Source organism: Vigna unguiculata, chromosome 10 (assembly GCF_004118075.2).
Source record: "Vigna unguiculata cultivar IT97K-499-35 chromosome 10, ASM411807v1, whole genome shotgun sequence".
Taxonomy (NCBI): domain Eukaryota; kingdom Viridiplantae; phylum Streptophyta; class Magnoliopsida; order Fabales; family Fabaceae; genus Vigna; species Vigna unguiculata.
In genome coordinates, this window is record NC_040288.1 from 28446325 (window position 1) to 28462226 (window position 15902).

General features: G+C 33.9%; 2 protein-coding genes across 2 annotated transcripts; both read left to right on the forward strand.

Moving 5' to 3' along the window:
* The first annotated feature begins 2020 nt into the window (after positions 1-2020).
* Positions 2021-4925, forward strand: LOC114165725 (WEB family protein At2g38370-like). The gene is made up of 4 exons (XM_028050301.1): positions 2021-2113; positions 2243-2418; positions 3048-4001; positions 4131-4925. Exons 2-4 carry the CDS (start codon positions 2251-2253, stop codon positions 4671-4673), a joined length of 1665 nt encoding a protein of 554 aa, XP_027906102.1. The 5' UTR covers positions 2021-2113; positions 2243-2250; the 3' UTR covers positions 4674-4925.
* A 1219-nt stretch (positions 4926-6144) lies between these two features.
* Positions 6145-10693, forward strand: LOC114166284 (prosaposin-like). The gene is made up of 6 exons (XM_028050999.1): positions 6145-6263; positions 6718-6807; positions 7487-7632; positions 8503-8697; positions 9566-9625; positions 10352-10693. Exons 2-6 carry the CDS (start codon positions 6723-6725, stop codon positions 10517-10519), a joined length of 654 nt encoding a protein of 217 aa, XP_027906800.1. The 5' UTR covers positions 6145-6263; positions 6718-6722; the 3' UTR covers positions 10520-10693.
* Positions 10694-15902: the final 5209 nt, after the last annotated feature.

The window sequence follows — 15902 nt, forward strand, 5'->3', positions numbered from 1 at the left end:
TTTTGTAAGCATATGCAATTCAAAGTTTCTCATATTTTTCATGAGGGAAATCATTGTGTTGATAAGTTATATAATTTGACTTTTATCCCTAGCAAACAATATAAATGGTTAACATTTTACCTTCATGTATTTATTTACAGTTTTTCATAGTAGGTAGTTTCATGAAGTGTTATTATTATCATAGGTTTGGTGTGGTTACCCAATGCTTTGTATTCATTTTTTTTTTCTTTTAATAAATTTTTATGTCATAACAAATGATTGATGGACTTTGAGATGTCAACTAAGATGTCAAAGTTCATAATGATACTTAGCATGAACATATTTGGAAGAGAAAATGGAGATGATTATTTATAAACATTATTGTTTAACACATTCATAAACTAATACACTTATTACAAAAGTAAAGTACTTATGTTCAATAAAAAAAGTGATATTATATTATTAGAATCGCATAACGAAATGTTTGCGTAGGACAAAAACCAAGAGGACGAAGAGTGAATTGAGTTATTAATAAAAATTTGCTTTTAAATTTTTTTCTTTTAATATCAAAGTTTAATGAATAATGTAAGACTCGAGAATTATGAATACCTATAACATAGTGCTAAACATATGCGTATAGCATGCATAATGCTCACTAATTTTAAGATAAAACATGATAAAATCTGAACCCAACTTTTTCATTTTCTATTTACATTCATCAAAGCACATCTTGAGTTTATAGCGAAGATCCTCCCTAATCTTCACCAAATCTTTTAAGATTTATTGAAGAAATTTGAGACACCTCTAATCAAAGCTAGAAATGAAGTGACAACAATTGAATTATGATAAATAATTTTAAATTTTTTTAAGAAATTTGACTGGACTATATATCATTGTTCCTTACTACTTGATTCAACAATTGAATGATATCAATTAGAATGTTTTTGGTCACTATCGAATCCCCACTTTATAAATTATTATAAAGTAAATTGGGCAATCATGCTGAGCTTGGATGCATGAATGATGAGTACTTTTTATCTTTTCCTGCTATGTTATTAGTGCAAATGATAAGTAATTTTAGGTTTTTCTTATATGTTGTAAATTATATTTATGTCATACTTTTTTTTTTCTCTTGCTTTCAAAGGTTACTCTAAAATGAAAATTTCCCCAAAGCCACGTGGTTGTGCTCATGGACTATGGTTACGATCCACTAAAACAATTGAGGTGAAACATGAAATATAAAGAAACACATTGCAAACCTAATCTAAGAATCAATCTACATGAATTATGAATTATGAATGATAAAGTTAAGTAACGTCCTAAAAAAAATTACAAACTCATTACATTATCTTAATATTAGATTGGAAGTCTATCATAGCCAATATACAAATTAATTCATGATTTATTAGTATTAAATATATTCTATACTATAAAAATATATAAAACATAGTCATACATACAATTGTATTTTCATAAGTCTATACTTCTATCCTAGTATAAAGAAAATATTCTTTTCTATAGCTATCTAGCTTTAAACTTTTTTTACATTTTTATTTCTATTTTTCCGGTTATTATGGTAAATATTTTTTTATAATTTTTTATTATAATAACTATTTTAATTAAGAACACACATGACAACACCTGAATTTTTATTCATACAATATAATTTATTTATATAAATTTTTTATTTTCATATATTATATACAGCATTAAACTTTTATTGCTTTTAGTGATATGCTTTTCTTTATTCAATAATTTAATTGTATCATTGTATTTAAAATTAAAAAAAAAGTTACATTTTTAATATTATAATGAATAACCTCAAAAATCACCGTCCAAATCCCAGTGGGCCTAATAACACCCTAATCTTGGAGTCTTTATTCTAATTTCATCACGCTCTTTACGTATAGTTTATGCAACCTGAATACACTTTACATTTTAAATTTTATAAGGTACGTATTTAAATCTAATAAATTAATAATAGTATAGTATTTAAGCCGATACACATCGTTTGTTACCGTTGACAGACAAGAGTCTGCGCTTGAGAAGTGTGGCGGGCCCCGGTCCCACCCAGTTTCGAAAATCAAGGCAAAGACTTCGGTGTCAGCTCACGGCAAACTAAGAACAACACACCGTTTGTTTCTGTTAACTATTTAGTTCCCATGTTTACTTCTACAATCGCCAAAACACCAACCCTTCCTTGTCGTTTTATTGTTATAATTATTGTTGTCATTACTTCCGTTGTTTTTTCACTTTTTTCCAGTCTTTCACATGGAAGTTTCCGACACGGCGGCGAACCGGCCTGAATCGGGTTTCAGGGCGGAGATCGATACATCGGCGCCGTTCGAATCGGTGAGGGAAGCCGTCTCGCGGTTCGGCGGCGTTGGGTATTGGAAACCCATTCTCAATGGTCTTGGCAATAAGCATTTCGCGCCTGAGGTAACAACCCATCAGCGTCTTTTTGCTTTGAAGCTGTGATTCGTGTAGTAACCGCATTGCACAAAGGAAAAGCTTCGACCTTTTCTGGTTTTGAACATTTCGAAGAAAATGGTTTCGTGTGTTGTTTTTGCTTCTGCCAACTCTGTTGTCTATGGTGTCGTGATAAGAAATGGGGATTTGTTATTTTTACTGTTGTTGTTTTTATTGTGCGTAACCATTTTTGTTCTGCTGAGTAGACTTTGGTTTGGATCTGAAGGGCAGTGATCTAAAGTAAAATATTATAAATTGTGAATCTTCACTAAATGTGAGAAGTAGATGATATTAAAGTTCAAATCATTTGCATGTTTTTTTTTTTCCGTTTGTTTGTTTATTTATTTATTTTCGGGTAGTGTGCTAGCAGCTGCTAAGTAAGAAGAACCCTTCGCCATGACTATGAAGGTCATGCATAAGATATCTTAGCTGGATTATATTTTTTCCAGTGTAACATTTTCGTGGCTTTTTTCTGTTTAGATAAGGACAACTTAAATGCAGTTTTTTTTAATGCTTTTTTATGATGTTTTCAAGTTATATTTCGGCATTTGTATTGAGTTAATTTCACAATTAAAGTTTCTCTCTTCTTCTCTTTTTAGCTGCATCACACTCACACAGAAGAGCTTGATCCTGGAAAACTGGAGGATCATGCTGCTTTATTGGAGAAAGAGCTGATCGTGAAAGAAAGGGAAACTCTCGATGTCTTGAAAGAGTTGGAAAGTACCAAAAGGCTTGTGGAGAATTTGAAATCGAAGTTGCAGAAAGAAGAATCTGAAGCGAAATTGAATTTCCAAACGAGTGTGTGCAATGATACGTCTTCTGCTAAAGAAGATAAGAAAAACCAAGTGAATAATGTTGTTCAGGATTTGAAGGAAGGTGGTGTCCAATATCATTCATCAGCACCAGGTTTAATATTAAAGGAATTGGAGCAAGCAAAACTGAACCTGAACAGAACCACAAGCGATATTGCCGATGTTCGCGCTTCTGTTGAATCACTCAATAAGAAGTTAGAGAAGGAAAGATTATCTCTTGAGAAGACACGGGAGAGGTTAACTCAGAACTCTTCAAAGATATGCTGTCTGGAGGAAGAGCTAAACCAGACAAAGCTAAAACTGGTAGTGGCAAAAGATGCTGGCTTGGATAACCCTTCAGATATTACAAAAGAGCTCCATCGGTTGAGTTCTGAGGCAGAGAATTTCAAGAGAATGGGAGAAGCTGCGAAATCGGAAGTCTCGAAAGCAATGTCTGAGATTGAACAGACAAAAGCTATGATAAAAACTGCTGAAATCAGGTTGGTTGCTGCTCGAAAAATAAAGGAAGCTGCTAGAGCAGCAGAAGCAGCTGCACTTGCAGAGATGAAAGCTTTATCTCATAATGATAATTCACCTGGAGAATTCATACAGAAGCATGATGGAATTACCCTTTCGTTTGAAGAGTATGCTGCACTGACCTGCAAGGCGCGGGAGGCCGAGGAACATTCTAAGAAGAGAGTTGTAGATGCTATGCTTCTAGTTGATGAAGCAAATGTTTCAAAAATGGACATTGTGAAAAAGGTTGTTAGAGATACATTTATCCTATGTTTGAATTTTTCCTTTATATTTTCCTTTTGTCTGATAACTCGTTCTCATACTTTAATTCTTCAAACTTTCTCTTATTTGTGTTTTTATCAAACACTTATGAAGGTAGAGGAAGCCACAGAGGAAGTTAAAACCAGCAAGAAGGCCCTTGAGGAAGCTCTAGAAAGGGTGGAGGCTGCAAATCTGGGAAAGTTAGCAGTTGAAGAGGCGTTAAGGAAGTGGCGGTCCGACGGACACAGACGGCGGTCCTCCATACATAACTCGACCAAGTTTAAAAATGCTTACCCTTCTCACCACCGGAAGGAATCTCGGTTACTCGATGTGAACGGGTTGAATCTGGTACATGATGAGGTGAAGCCAGTTCTGAAGCCAACACTGTCTATAGGGCAAATATTGAGTAGAAAGTTGATGATGCCAGAAGAGTGTGAAGGTGGAGCTATGGTTGGAGAAAGAGTGTCGGTGAAACGGAAGGTTTCTCTTGGTCAGATGCTAGGAAGAGAAAATGCAGATGCATCATCCTTCCAAGCTGAGAAGGAAAATGTTCAGAAGCCGTTTTCTGCGAAGAGAAAGAAATTTGGATTTGGTAGATTCTCTCTTCTTTTGACTAAGCAGCAAAAGAAGAAGAAGCCAACACTGAACTTGAGGTGATTGATGGCTTTCTTGATCATCATCTAGTGCTGAAAAACTCATGTTTGCATCTTCGATCTTTCCCATATCAGTGTATCATCCACTTATTGTGCCTGCTTGAGTAGATTATTGTCTGTTGCATTCTTTTACCTCTCCTTGTATATTAACTAATGTTTCCATCTATTGTGATGCCACTTGTAGAGATGATTTATGTCAATTTGACTCTTGTAAGCTGATGTTATATTTCTGATATGCCTGAGGTTGTTCTGTTTTTTTCTCCCTTTTAACATTACACGTGTTGACATGTTTATGAACTTTCTAGGGAATTCACTCGGAAGATATAAGAGTAATGAGACTCTAAAACTATAATATCATCTTCAATCATATTAGGGTTTAGGTCCTAACTTAAATTTTATTTTATTTTATATTATCCGTAATTTAAAATGTCAGTGTTATCATATAAATTAAGTATTGCTAAACTAAATTATGATTTCCATATTGAAAAATATTTATTTAAATTTTATATGGTTAGAAATATTTGTGGAATATGTATCTAAAATACCAGTTTCTTATATGTATTTATGGAATATCACATAGCATAAATTTATTAATGGAAATATTTTTAAAATAAAAACAATCTTTTAGCAACTATTTATTTAATGGAGGTATATAGATATAATTATGAAAGTACTTAAATTTATTAATGAATTTTCATCAGTGGATTATTTTTAATGACACATCTAAATAGCTATTATATTAGGATGATGCTTAAGTAATTGAACCTTTGCGGAAGTGTTAATTGTTGTTATTGTTGATTTCTCGGAAAATAGTTACTATGCGAGTTTTTTCTATTCTTCATTATTAGGATGTGGTAAATTATTTTTTTAACCCGCATATAACTTTCATTTTTGGTTCAGTTATTTTAAAATTTTAAACTTTAAAAATATACTAATTAAAGTAAAAATTTAACCGAATACGTTTTAAAATATTTCTCAACATAATATTTTTAAGTATGTGATTCTTGAAAATATAATACTTTACCTTATGAATGTTTATGAATACAAGTAATGTGTAAACTCAATCAATTTCGACTATGTTTTTAAACGTATTTGAGTTGAACCCAATTTGTAATCCATTTATGTAACATTTAATTGTACTAAATATTCATTTGTGTTAAATATGTTAAAATAAAAATCAAATAAAAATGCTATTAATGACATGTTGACATTATCACTCACTTTTGACATTTTAAATTTCTTTGGTGAGTTATTCATTTTAAGTAATTCACTATTTATGTAATATATTTCTAACAAACTAAAATTCAAAATTGATATAATCCAAACCAAAGTGTTTAACTTGAACTGACTTCATATTTAAATTTTAAACTAAAATAAAGGGATCGAACAAAGAATTTATAAATACAAAATTAATAGCCATCGATTTGGATTTTTACTTTTTTTCAAAACTGATATAGCCGATTAGAAAGGTGAAAAGGTAAATTATAAACGTGATAGGAATCATAACTTTTGTGTGACCTTTCCCTTCTCCAGACCATCGTAGTTGCACCTGACACATTTCTTTAAGACGTTGCCCTAATTTCTTCCACAACAGGCAATCTTCCTTCTTCATTCCTATGTCGTTCGTAATAATTAACGTTTTTCCTTATCATAATTGTCTCCTCAATTTTTCATCTTTGTTATTCATTCTTCTCTATGGCTCTTAATTCAATACATACAAACATAATAATGTAAATGTCTTCTTGTTTTTATGATCATGCAATTCAAACTGATTTATTTTCTGCAGTTATCTTCGTTGGTTCGACATTATTGTTATGCCACTTATTGTAATATGGTTTATATACGTTTCATATTTGTATTATTGCTAATCTCTACATAATGAATATTTAATTGATAAGGTTGTTGAAAATATATGTTGATGCTGCATATATTCGCTTCAGTTGAAGATTAATTCTGTATACGTGTGTATCTCTGTTGTAACCGTTAGCTTCTGTCTATTTTTTTTTTCTGGTGGAATTTACCATCGGTTTTTGAAGTGTTTGTCACAGGGATCATGGACGGAAGAATGGGGCTTTTGTTTCTGTTTTTGTTGGGTGCTGCTTGGGTTTGCGATGCAAGAGAACTGACAAACTATGGCGGTAAGATTTTTAGACTAACTTTTTATCATCCTTTTGCTTTCCGTTGTCATGCTCGGTGAGATGCATAGAACATAGTTACATATTCCTCCAGAGGGTTTATTTTGATAAACTTGTTGCAAGTATTTTAGGAAAAAGAAAAGTAAGAATTTTTTTACAAATTAACATATAAGCTATTTTGCCTTATTGAGAAACTCGTTTTGTTTTTATTTTTGTTCTTTTGTAAGTGTTTACGAAGAAGATTATTCAAATACACTTTCATCTTATTTCAGATTGTATATATTTCTTATGCTAATCAAGCATGGCTTATTGAATTGCTTTGATCAATTTGTAGAGGTCTTTTGTGTTCATTTGATGGGAAAGGAAGACCAATCCTAACGTTCCTTTCCATAAGCCTTACAAATGTGTGTCAATTTACAAATATCCCTTTCTTTTAGATAAATTGATGTAAGAACTATGGGTGAAGTTTTCATATTCAGGCACTTTTGATAAGTTATAGTAGTAAAGATTCCAATTTCTCAAAAATGTAACTGCTATGTCTAGTTCTTATTAGACTTCTGAAGCAAAAATGCTACTTGGTAAACATATTGTGTAAATAATTTCTGTTAAAGAACGGGTATGATTTTAAAATACTAATGCAGCTTCGGTACTGATTCATGTTGCGGACATATTTTGCATGCAGAAGTCAACAGGAAATCAGATGCCTGTGAACTTTGTGAGGAATATACCACAGAGGTCCTTGATTATCTAAATGATAAAGAGAACCAAAGAGAGATTATTGATGCACTTCACGATAAATGTTATCAGATGCTCTCTTTCAAACAGCAGGTTGGTCTCTTTTCCTAAATCTGTTTTGCTTACAAATATGATAATTATACATATTTTACTTCTCATAAACAGAATAACCGTTAGTACATAAGGAAAGAGGATGGACTAATAGTTAGCATAATGGACTAATCTCTTTTTTCAAACATAATGAGACTTGGCAGATAGTTACATAGATGGAGGGAGGAATTAGCATAGATATGAAAATAGGTTGGTTGAAGGGGATAAAATTCACTCAGATTTGTTAGTTAGCATTATTAAATTGAGCATTTTCTCTATTGTAAAAAGGAGAACTTTTGAAGATAATTCTCTTCTTTGTTGATAATCAACAATATTCGACACAATGTTCAGCATTATTTTCTTGTAGTTTGTTTCTAGGTTCCTTACAAAAACACAACCTAGTTGTTTGTGGACTTTGTTCGGCGAAAATTGTGAAATAAAATAGTGATTTAAGACATAATAATTGGACAGACTGTTATACAGGAGCAAGAACAGCTAGTTGATGACAAGACATGATTGCAGGTTTATCATAGGAGCACGTTTAAAAAGAAAAACTAAGAATCGGTAGTTTTTACAGCTAAGAGTTAGTTAGCAGAAAGGAGCCCTTTATTAGATGAAAAAGAGCGGGAGTTTATGAGATTTGAGAGACTTGTAAGTTGTAACTAGAATAAACCGATGGATAGGAGAGTTCTATTTTCTAACATTTTTTGTACATTTGTTGAAACAAGGAAGTTTGATTTTCTTTTCATTGTTCTTCTCTCAAAAAAGTGTTGATTCCTAAAACAACAACTTAGGAATGTATGGTTCAATGTAATGAGTCAGAGCTTGTTAGACTTTATATTTAATAATATATATTTGTTCTGTATTTCACAGTGCATTGAATTGGTGGATCATTATGCCCCACGTTTCTTCTCAGAAATCGCATCAGTTCTGCCTAAAGAACTCTGCAGACAGGTCCACCTCTGCCAATCTGCAAATATTTCCTCACAAGTTCAAGGAAATACCTGTGACTCTTGCAAAGATACTGTTTCAGCCATACTGGTTAAGTTGAATGATCCTGACACCAAGGTTAGTAATTTAGCCTGTGTTACGTACGAACACACTCTGTAATATTATTTAAAATTTAATCAAGACTACAAAATCATAATAAAAATTACTAAAGAAGACAAAAGGTATCCATTGTATTTTTAATTTCCAATAAATTTCAATAAATAAAAAGTAATATATTTAAGTAAATGTTTTAAAAAGAGTGTGTTTGTAACATTTCTCATCGAAGTTTATCTTATCCCCATGAGAATTTTCTGCTCCTTGTCACATAAGGGTTTGTTGCATACTTTTTATACTGTTTCAAATTAGAATTTTCTTTCCTTTTTCTTTTGCTTGGATGGTTTGCAGTGAAACAGAAGAAAGAAATTGATTATGGTCAATGCAGCGTGTAGGTTTTTATGCACAAGCACATTAATATATAATGTGCATTTTTGTCCTATTTTTGTTATGAGAAGGATAGATATAAAAAAGAATAAGAAACGAATTATCAATGTTTGAAATTGAAAATATAGTGATCATTTGTGAAGGACGTGGCTGTGGCTTGCAGATGTACCAGGAAAAATCTGCATTACCCTCAGAAATAATTTAAGTCTGAATGTTACATGTGCTTTAATTTTTATTCTTGTAGCATACACTGTTAAACACCCGAGCACTCATAAAACCCTCCCTTAAAAACTAGTTGCTAAGAGAGGAAAACTAGGTCACTTAATATTTTTTACTTAATATGAAAGTTACATATGCATTATACCTAGGTCCCTGTCATATATACTTTACTAGGTTTCTATTTTTTCCTTGAAAGCCTTCTAATATTGTTGTTTTGACCCCACTCTGCTACTCGACGTTTTTGTCACCTTTTGTTGCATATGAAACTAACTATTTAATATGTCAGCTTGAGATAATGGAGGCACTGTTGAAAGCATGCAATTCTATGGATCAATTGTCAAAGAAGGTAAGAAAATTCTATCTTTCTTTAACTCTCTTATTTACTAAATTACGTTGTATTCTTAAACACCTTGTTGCATTGAATCTATCCTTTCCTATGAATCCAAAAAAGGATTTTTCAAATTTTTATACTGGTCTTGGCAAAAGAAAATTTTGCAACCACAGTTTTTGCCCACAGGTATTTTCATTTAATGGTTTATCTCCGCTGTCAACCTCCTGACCTAGCCAATAATTGAGCTCTTGTGTGCAAATTGGTGACATTATTCTCACTTCACCATCCAAAGGATAGTCCAACCAAACAAATGAAATAATTTTGTACTCTTGGAACTGGATAAACTTTTCTTTTTGTGGGGCCGCAACAGAGTTGAAAATATATAAATCTCATGAAAGAAGGTTAAGATCGCCTAAAGTCTTATAACAATAATTAGTAATGGATAAAATTTATATTCACTCCTTGAAGTGTTTTTAGTACTGTTTCTGCATTCATATTTGTTTTTAATTTTGGTAATCTATAACCTTTAACATGAACTTTTATTATAAATTACCAAGATTAAACTCTAATTAAAAAATAAAATAAAAAATGTCTTCTTAGTATATGCATTGACAATATAAAGAAATTGTCTAGTCATATATATATATATATATATATATATATATATATATATATATAACTTTCATGATCAATTATTTCCTCTTGTCCAAGGTTTTTTCTAATGGAGAATTTTTGTTGCAGTGCAAGAGGATGGTATTTGAATATGGACCTTTGATTATTGTCAAAGCAGAGAAGTACCTGAAAACAACAGATATATGCACTACATTACATGTTTGCCCAGCTTCCACTGCAATTAGCAACAATGAAGCTTCAATCATGGAAGAAGTACCTTTGATTTCTGACTCTTAATCATAGGAGAAGAGTTCTATTATATTTATGGAGTGCTTATTGCTTTAAGTTCTACTCCTCATATTTCTAACTGAACTAAAATCCATGTGCTTGTAACTATGTGCTCCTGATAACTCTCACTGAATGTCGAAGACCATGATTGTGTGATGGCAGTGTTTTACATGATTTTCTTTATTTTGAAAGAGTGCCATTTAAGTTCCAAAAAGAATGATTTTGTTTATCAACTATTTTTCGAACAAATTAAAAAAAACAGATACTAATTATTACCTGATAAATAATATGTAGCAAAAATGGTTGCTTTGTCTCAATTTTAATTTCAATGTTTACGTTGCGGTTCTGCATCAATGTGAATAGGAGAAATTTGATCATAAATTAAAATGATTGATTCGGAAGTTCATATATTAAAATTTCAAGTTTATATTTCTCATAATAAATTAATATTGAATAAATTTCCCCTGCTCGATGTTAATTAAATAGAAATTTTGAAACATTGTATTAAAATTTTAAATGAACATGTATATATATATATATATATATATATATATATATATATATATATATATATATATATATATATAAAAGAATATGGGTATGGTTATTTAAAAAAAAAGTTCCTAATTTGATCATTATAATTTTTATTACTTTTTGTTAATTTTTAAATAGTTAATTAAAATGACTTTGGTTGTGATGCTCGCAAAAAGTTTCTATTGTTATAATTCCTTAACCTTGCATTTGGATAAAGTATTTCAACGATGCTTATAAAGTATTTCAACGATGCTTAGAAATTGAAATACTTTGTATTTAATTGTTTGCAATTAAATCCCTTCATTTTTTAAATAACTTGTTTGGATAAAGAAATTAAAATACCTTACATTTCAATTTCTTATTTGAAAGAAACAATTGAATTTCTGGTGAGATAAAATTTAAATTTTAAAATATTTATTTTAGGCTTAATTATGTTTTGAGTTCATGATAAATTTGGAAACGGGCTCGACGACTCAGATGTGCTGGGCTAACCTGACTACCAAACCGAATTGGTCTGACCCATCGACCCAGACGAGTCGGGCTGACCAAAAAACTCATACAGGCTGGGTCGGCCCGATGATCCAGACAAGCCTGACGGCCCATACCTACCGGTTGTGCTTGTCAAGTTTGTCAACCTGACTCGGCACCACCCGACCCAACTCGGTCCATCTAGGTCATTGGCCAGGCTTGGTCCCACTAGGTTGTCAAGCCCACTCGACCCATCTGGGTCGTTGGGTCCGTTTGTGTCATTGGGTCTACCTGACCAGTTTGTGTTGTTCGGTTGGCCCAAACCGGCTAGGTTGTTAGGTCGGTCGGGTACGTCTAGGTCGTTGGGCAATTAGGCCAGTCTTGGTCGTTGGATTCGTCTAGGTCGGCGAGCCGGTCAAAGCCCGTTTAGGTCGTCGGGTCAGTCAGGCCCGCCTAGGTCCTCGGGTGGGTCGAACCCGTCTAGGTTGTCGAGTCCGTCCAACCCATCTAGGTTGTCGGGTTGTTTGTGCCATCGGGCACACCTGGCAAGTTTGTGTCGATGGGCTAGCAAGGTTGTCGGGCTCGTCTAGGTCGTCGGACGGGTTGGGCCTGACTAGGTCATCGGGTCGGTCAGGCTTGTCGGGTCAATGGGTCGATTAGGTCGTTGGGCTTGCCCGACACATCTGGGTTGTCAGGCCCGCTCAACACGTCTAGGTTGTCAAGCTCGCTCGACACCTCTAGGTCGTTTGGCCTGTCAAACTCATGTGAGTCATCGAACCTGCTGACTCGTGTTGGTTGTCAGGTAAGTTCGACCCGTCTTTGTCTTTGAGCTCACTCGACTCTAAAAAGTTTCTATTGTTATAATTCCTTAAAGATCTAAGCTTATATTTTTGTCTTTAGAGTAATGTACCCTCGTTAATGGTTTATATGTTTATCATACAAAAGCTTAAACGATCATTTCAAATCATTTTCGTCATTGTCTTTGTTAGTATGAAACTTTACTTTTATTTTAAAATTACTAAAATAAATATTTATCATAAAATAAATATTATGAGAAAAATTAATCTTAGATATTATATAACATCCTGTCCGAATATTACGAATTTAAATAGTAAAATAAAAAATAAGGAAAAACATAATTTAATATAAATCCATTTCCCAAAAAATGCGGGAAATTTAAACATTTATTACATCTGAAAATAACTTAAATCCATAATTTTAAAACTCAATTATGATATCCAAGTCTGGTAACAAGAGTTTACAAAATTATTCCAAAATCATAAAACATCAAAACTCTAAGAAACTTTCTCCCAATCTAGCCCCGTTCCGGTGCTACGCCTCACCAGATCCACCTGCAACATCATTTGCTCCAGTGTACCGCATACACGATCATCGCCAAACACAAGCACATAGGGTGAGTAAATACATACATACACACACACACACACACACACACACACACACACACACACACACACACACACACACACACACACACATATATATATATATATATATATATATATATACACACACACTAGATAAATAATACAAGTACGCCAAAGGAATTCCTATCCTTTGGTTCCACATCACATTCACCACCATGTTACTCGTGTTCTACGTTTTTTGATGAATTCCTCGAGATGTCTTGTTGCCACACCTACAAGCCACAATTGGTAGAGCACGTGCGGGAAACCATGCTATAGACCACACTCCGTAACACCAGGTAGAGTTCCCAATACGAATAACATTCGTAACGTCCCAAGACTACCAAACTCGTCAACTTAATACTAAGGAGGGCAATCTAACTGGACCCATCCGTACGCGCCATAACACACACACACACTCACATCAGCAACACTTGCCAACCCGAGCCACAATTCAAGAGTTCCTCATGTTCAACTGCCATCCCGAGCCATAACTCAAGAGATGTCATTCCGAGCCACAACTCAAGGAATGCCACGTGCTTAACTCCTATCCCGAGCTACAACTCAAGAGATATGTTCCGAGCCACAACTCAAGGAACACCAACAAGCCAACCTTCGAGATATCACCAAAGCCTTGTAGACCACGCACATCCAAAACAAGCAAAACATCAGTCCTACCTCTGCATTATCGCCTGGCGCAGCTCACAAGTCGTCAGGCGCTACACGCTTCCAAATCGCCTGGCGGGGGACACGTGTTGCTAGGCGCCAAGCGCCTCTGGATCCTTTGCCTGCAGTTATCGCCTGGCGAATCAACCATTATCGCCATGCGCCACGCCTCTCTGCCGCTCTCTAAAACTGCAACTATCGCCTGGCAGTTCCAAACCTGCCGCCAAGCGCTGCACCAGTAATGCATGGTTAACTGGTTTGGCACACTCTTAACTAGGTTCCACCCCTTTAGTCCTGTAATTTCACACATCCAGGTTACTGGATCCTTTTATATATGTGTCTAAATGGATATATATATATATATATATATATATATATATATATATATATATATATATATATATATATATATATATATATATATATATATATATATACCCCTATACAATATCCACCATCATTCACAACTTATAACTACGATATCCTTCAATTTCCCTTAAGGATGCAACCCCATCTAGGCTGAAAACAAATCAGTGGCACTCAACCATTTTAATTGTCATTTCTTTGCACGTTAAAAGTACCTACTGTGCCTACCCACCAGTATAGACACTACCTCAAGGAATCCCCCTTTGAATCATGTTATTGGTTATCCTTAGCAACATTCATCCTTAAGTTAGTCGTAGACTTTCTATAACTATTAGGAACACAACATCTCTCTTAGTTACAATCACTACTGATGCGACTCCCGTCATGCTATTGTCCAATCCATCTCCATACTTAAACATCTTCTATGATTTCCCACTCTTAATTCCATAAGTCATAAAATCTTGTCCCATTACCAAACTGATCCCTCTGTATATCTTCCATCACTATTATATTCACTACTAAGTACACCTCCTCACAGCTCCCCAACCTACCCCTGCCAAGTCAACCAGTAGTTGCTGGTCAACCATCGTCACCTGGAGGCAAATTGCATCCCGCCAGGCGGTGCATCAGTTTCTGGAAATTTCCAGATTTTGTTACACCTGCCATAGGCACCATAACGTTCCAAAACCCATTCTTCTGCCTAATTCCACAATCCAATAATGCAATCATGCTTTCAAATACTATAATTTTCCCTTTTAAGTGCGAATATAAGAATTCATCACAACTTTCTATATTAATAAATATGTAATTTCAAATCCCAATTTTTCTATGCCCTAAATGATCGTTCATAGACTATTTCTCCAATTAGCACTAATTAAACATATTCTGAATCATTCTTAATACTCCGCAATCCACCCTTATATGGACTCCCTTCTTTACCGAATAAAATCATTCCAGAACACCAAAAACATGAAAATCAAGTCAGTCTCACTCGTGTCGCCTGACGGGTGTTCATCACCGCCAGGCCATTGAAACAAAACCCAGAAACTGGGTGACAGATAATGCGCCGCCTGGCGGTAAGGATCATGCCGCTAGGCGGTTCCACTTCAGGAACCCAAAAACAACACAGAAACAACATGAGTGGCCTAACGACTTTGAATGCTTGCCAGGCGATTTTTGGAAAATTTCTAGAAACCCAAAATTTCAAACGTGACAGGAATGATTCATGCATATACATACTATACATAAAGAAATTAAACTTAAAACACAAAGCTAACGAGTTCTAGCTCCCCTAACCTGGATTCCTTTTGCTTAAAAATTGAAATTATGAGAGTTTCTCCTTGATCACCAATGGCCTCCCTTGCTTTCCTTTCCTTTCAGCTTCTTATCTCATTCACTAATACAGTGATTATCCTAAAACCTCTCTGCTATACGTATGCACCAATGACAGCCCCAACAAACCCTTCTTTCACCCTTAATTTGCCTCTGCCCTTTCTCATTCATGCCAAACAAATTTTAATTTAGGTCTACCAAGGTTCAAACCCATAACCATGCCAATGTCAAATCAATGCACAACCATTCAACCAATTCATGTTTTGTGATAATTCCTATAATTCTAGGATTATACTTTCACTCATCATGATTCGACACATTATTACAATAATAACAAATTAAATAGCACATAAATGGCATACATAGGACTTGAACCCAAGTCTTCTCACCCAATCAAGTACTCTCAACAATTTGAACTAGTACTTTTCCATGTCACAATAATCAATATTTAATGTCATAAAGATTCTCACTACCCGTATTTTTTAATTAATTATTTTTGCGGGCCTTACATATTCTAAGGATTAAAATTAAAAAAAAATTACAATTCTATGAACATTGCACTTAAGACAAGCATCAGAGAGTTTCTCTGTTGAGAGAAG

Bases quoted from the DNA above. Each gene is read 5' to 3' on its own strand.
- LOC114166284 (XM_028050999.1), top strand. From the start codon at position 6,723: ATGGACGGAAGAATGGGGCTTTTGTTTCTGTTTTTGTTGGGTGCTGCT. The intron at 7,633-8,502 runs GTTGGTCTCTTT...TGTATTTCACAG, and splicing joins TGCTCTCTTTCAAACAGCAG to TGCATTGAATTGGTGGATCA. The intron at 9,626-10,351 runs GTAAGAAAATTC...TTTTTGTTGCAG, and splicing joins TGGATCAATTGTCAAAGAAG to TGCAAGAGGATGGTATTTGA.
- LOC114165725 (XM_028050301.1), top strand. From the start codon at position 2,251: ATGGAAGTTTCCGACACGGCGGCGAACCGGCCTGAATCGGGTTTCAGG. The intron at 2,419-3,047 runs GTAACAACCCAT...TTCTCTTTTTAG, and splicing joins ATAAGCATTTCGCGCCTGAG to CTGCATCACACTCACACAGA. The intron at 4,002-4,130 runs GTTGTTAGAGAT...ACACTTATGAAG, and splicing joins AAATGGACATTGTGAAAAAG to GTAGAGGAAGCCACAGAGGA.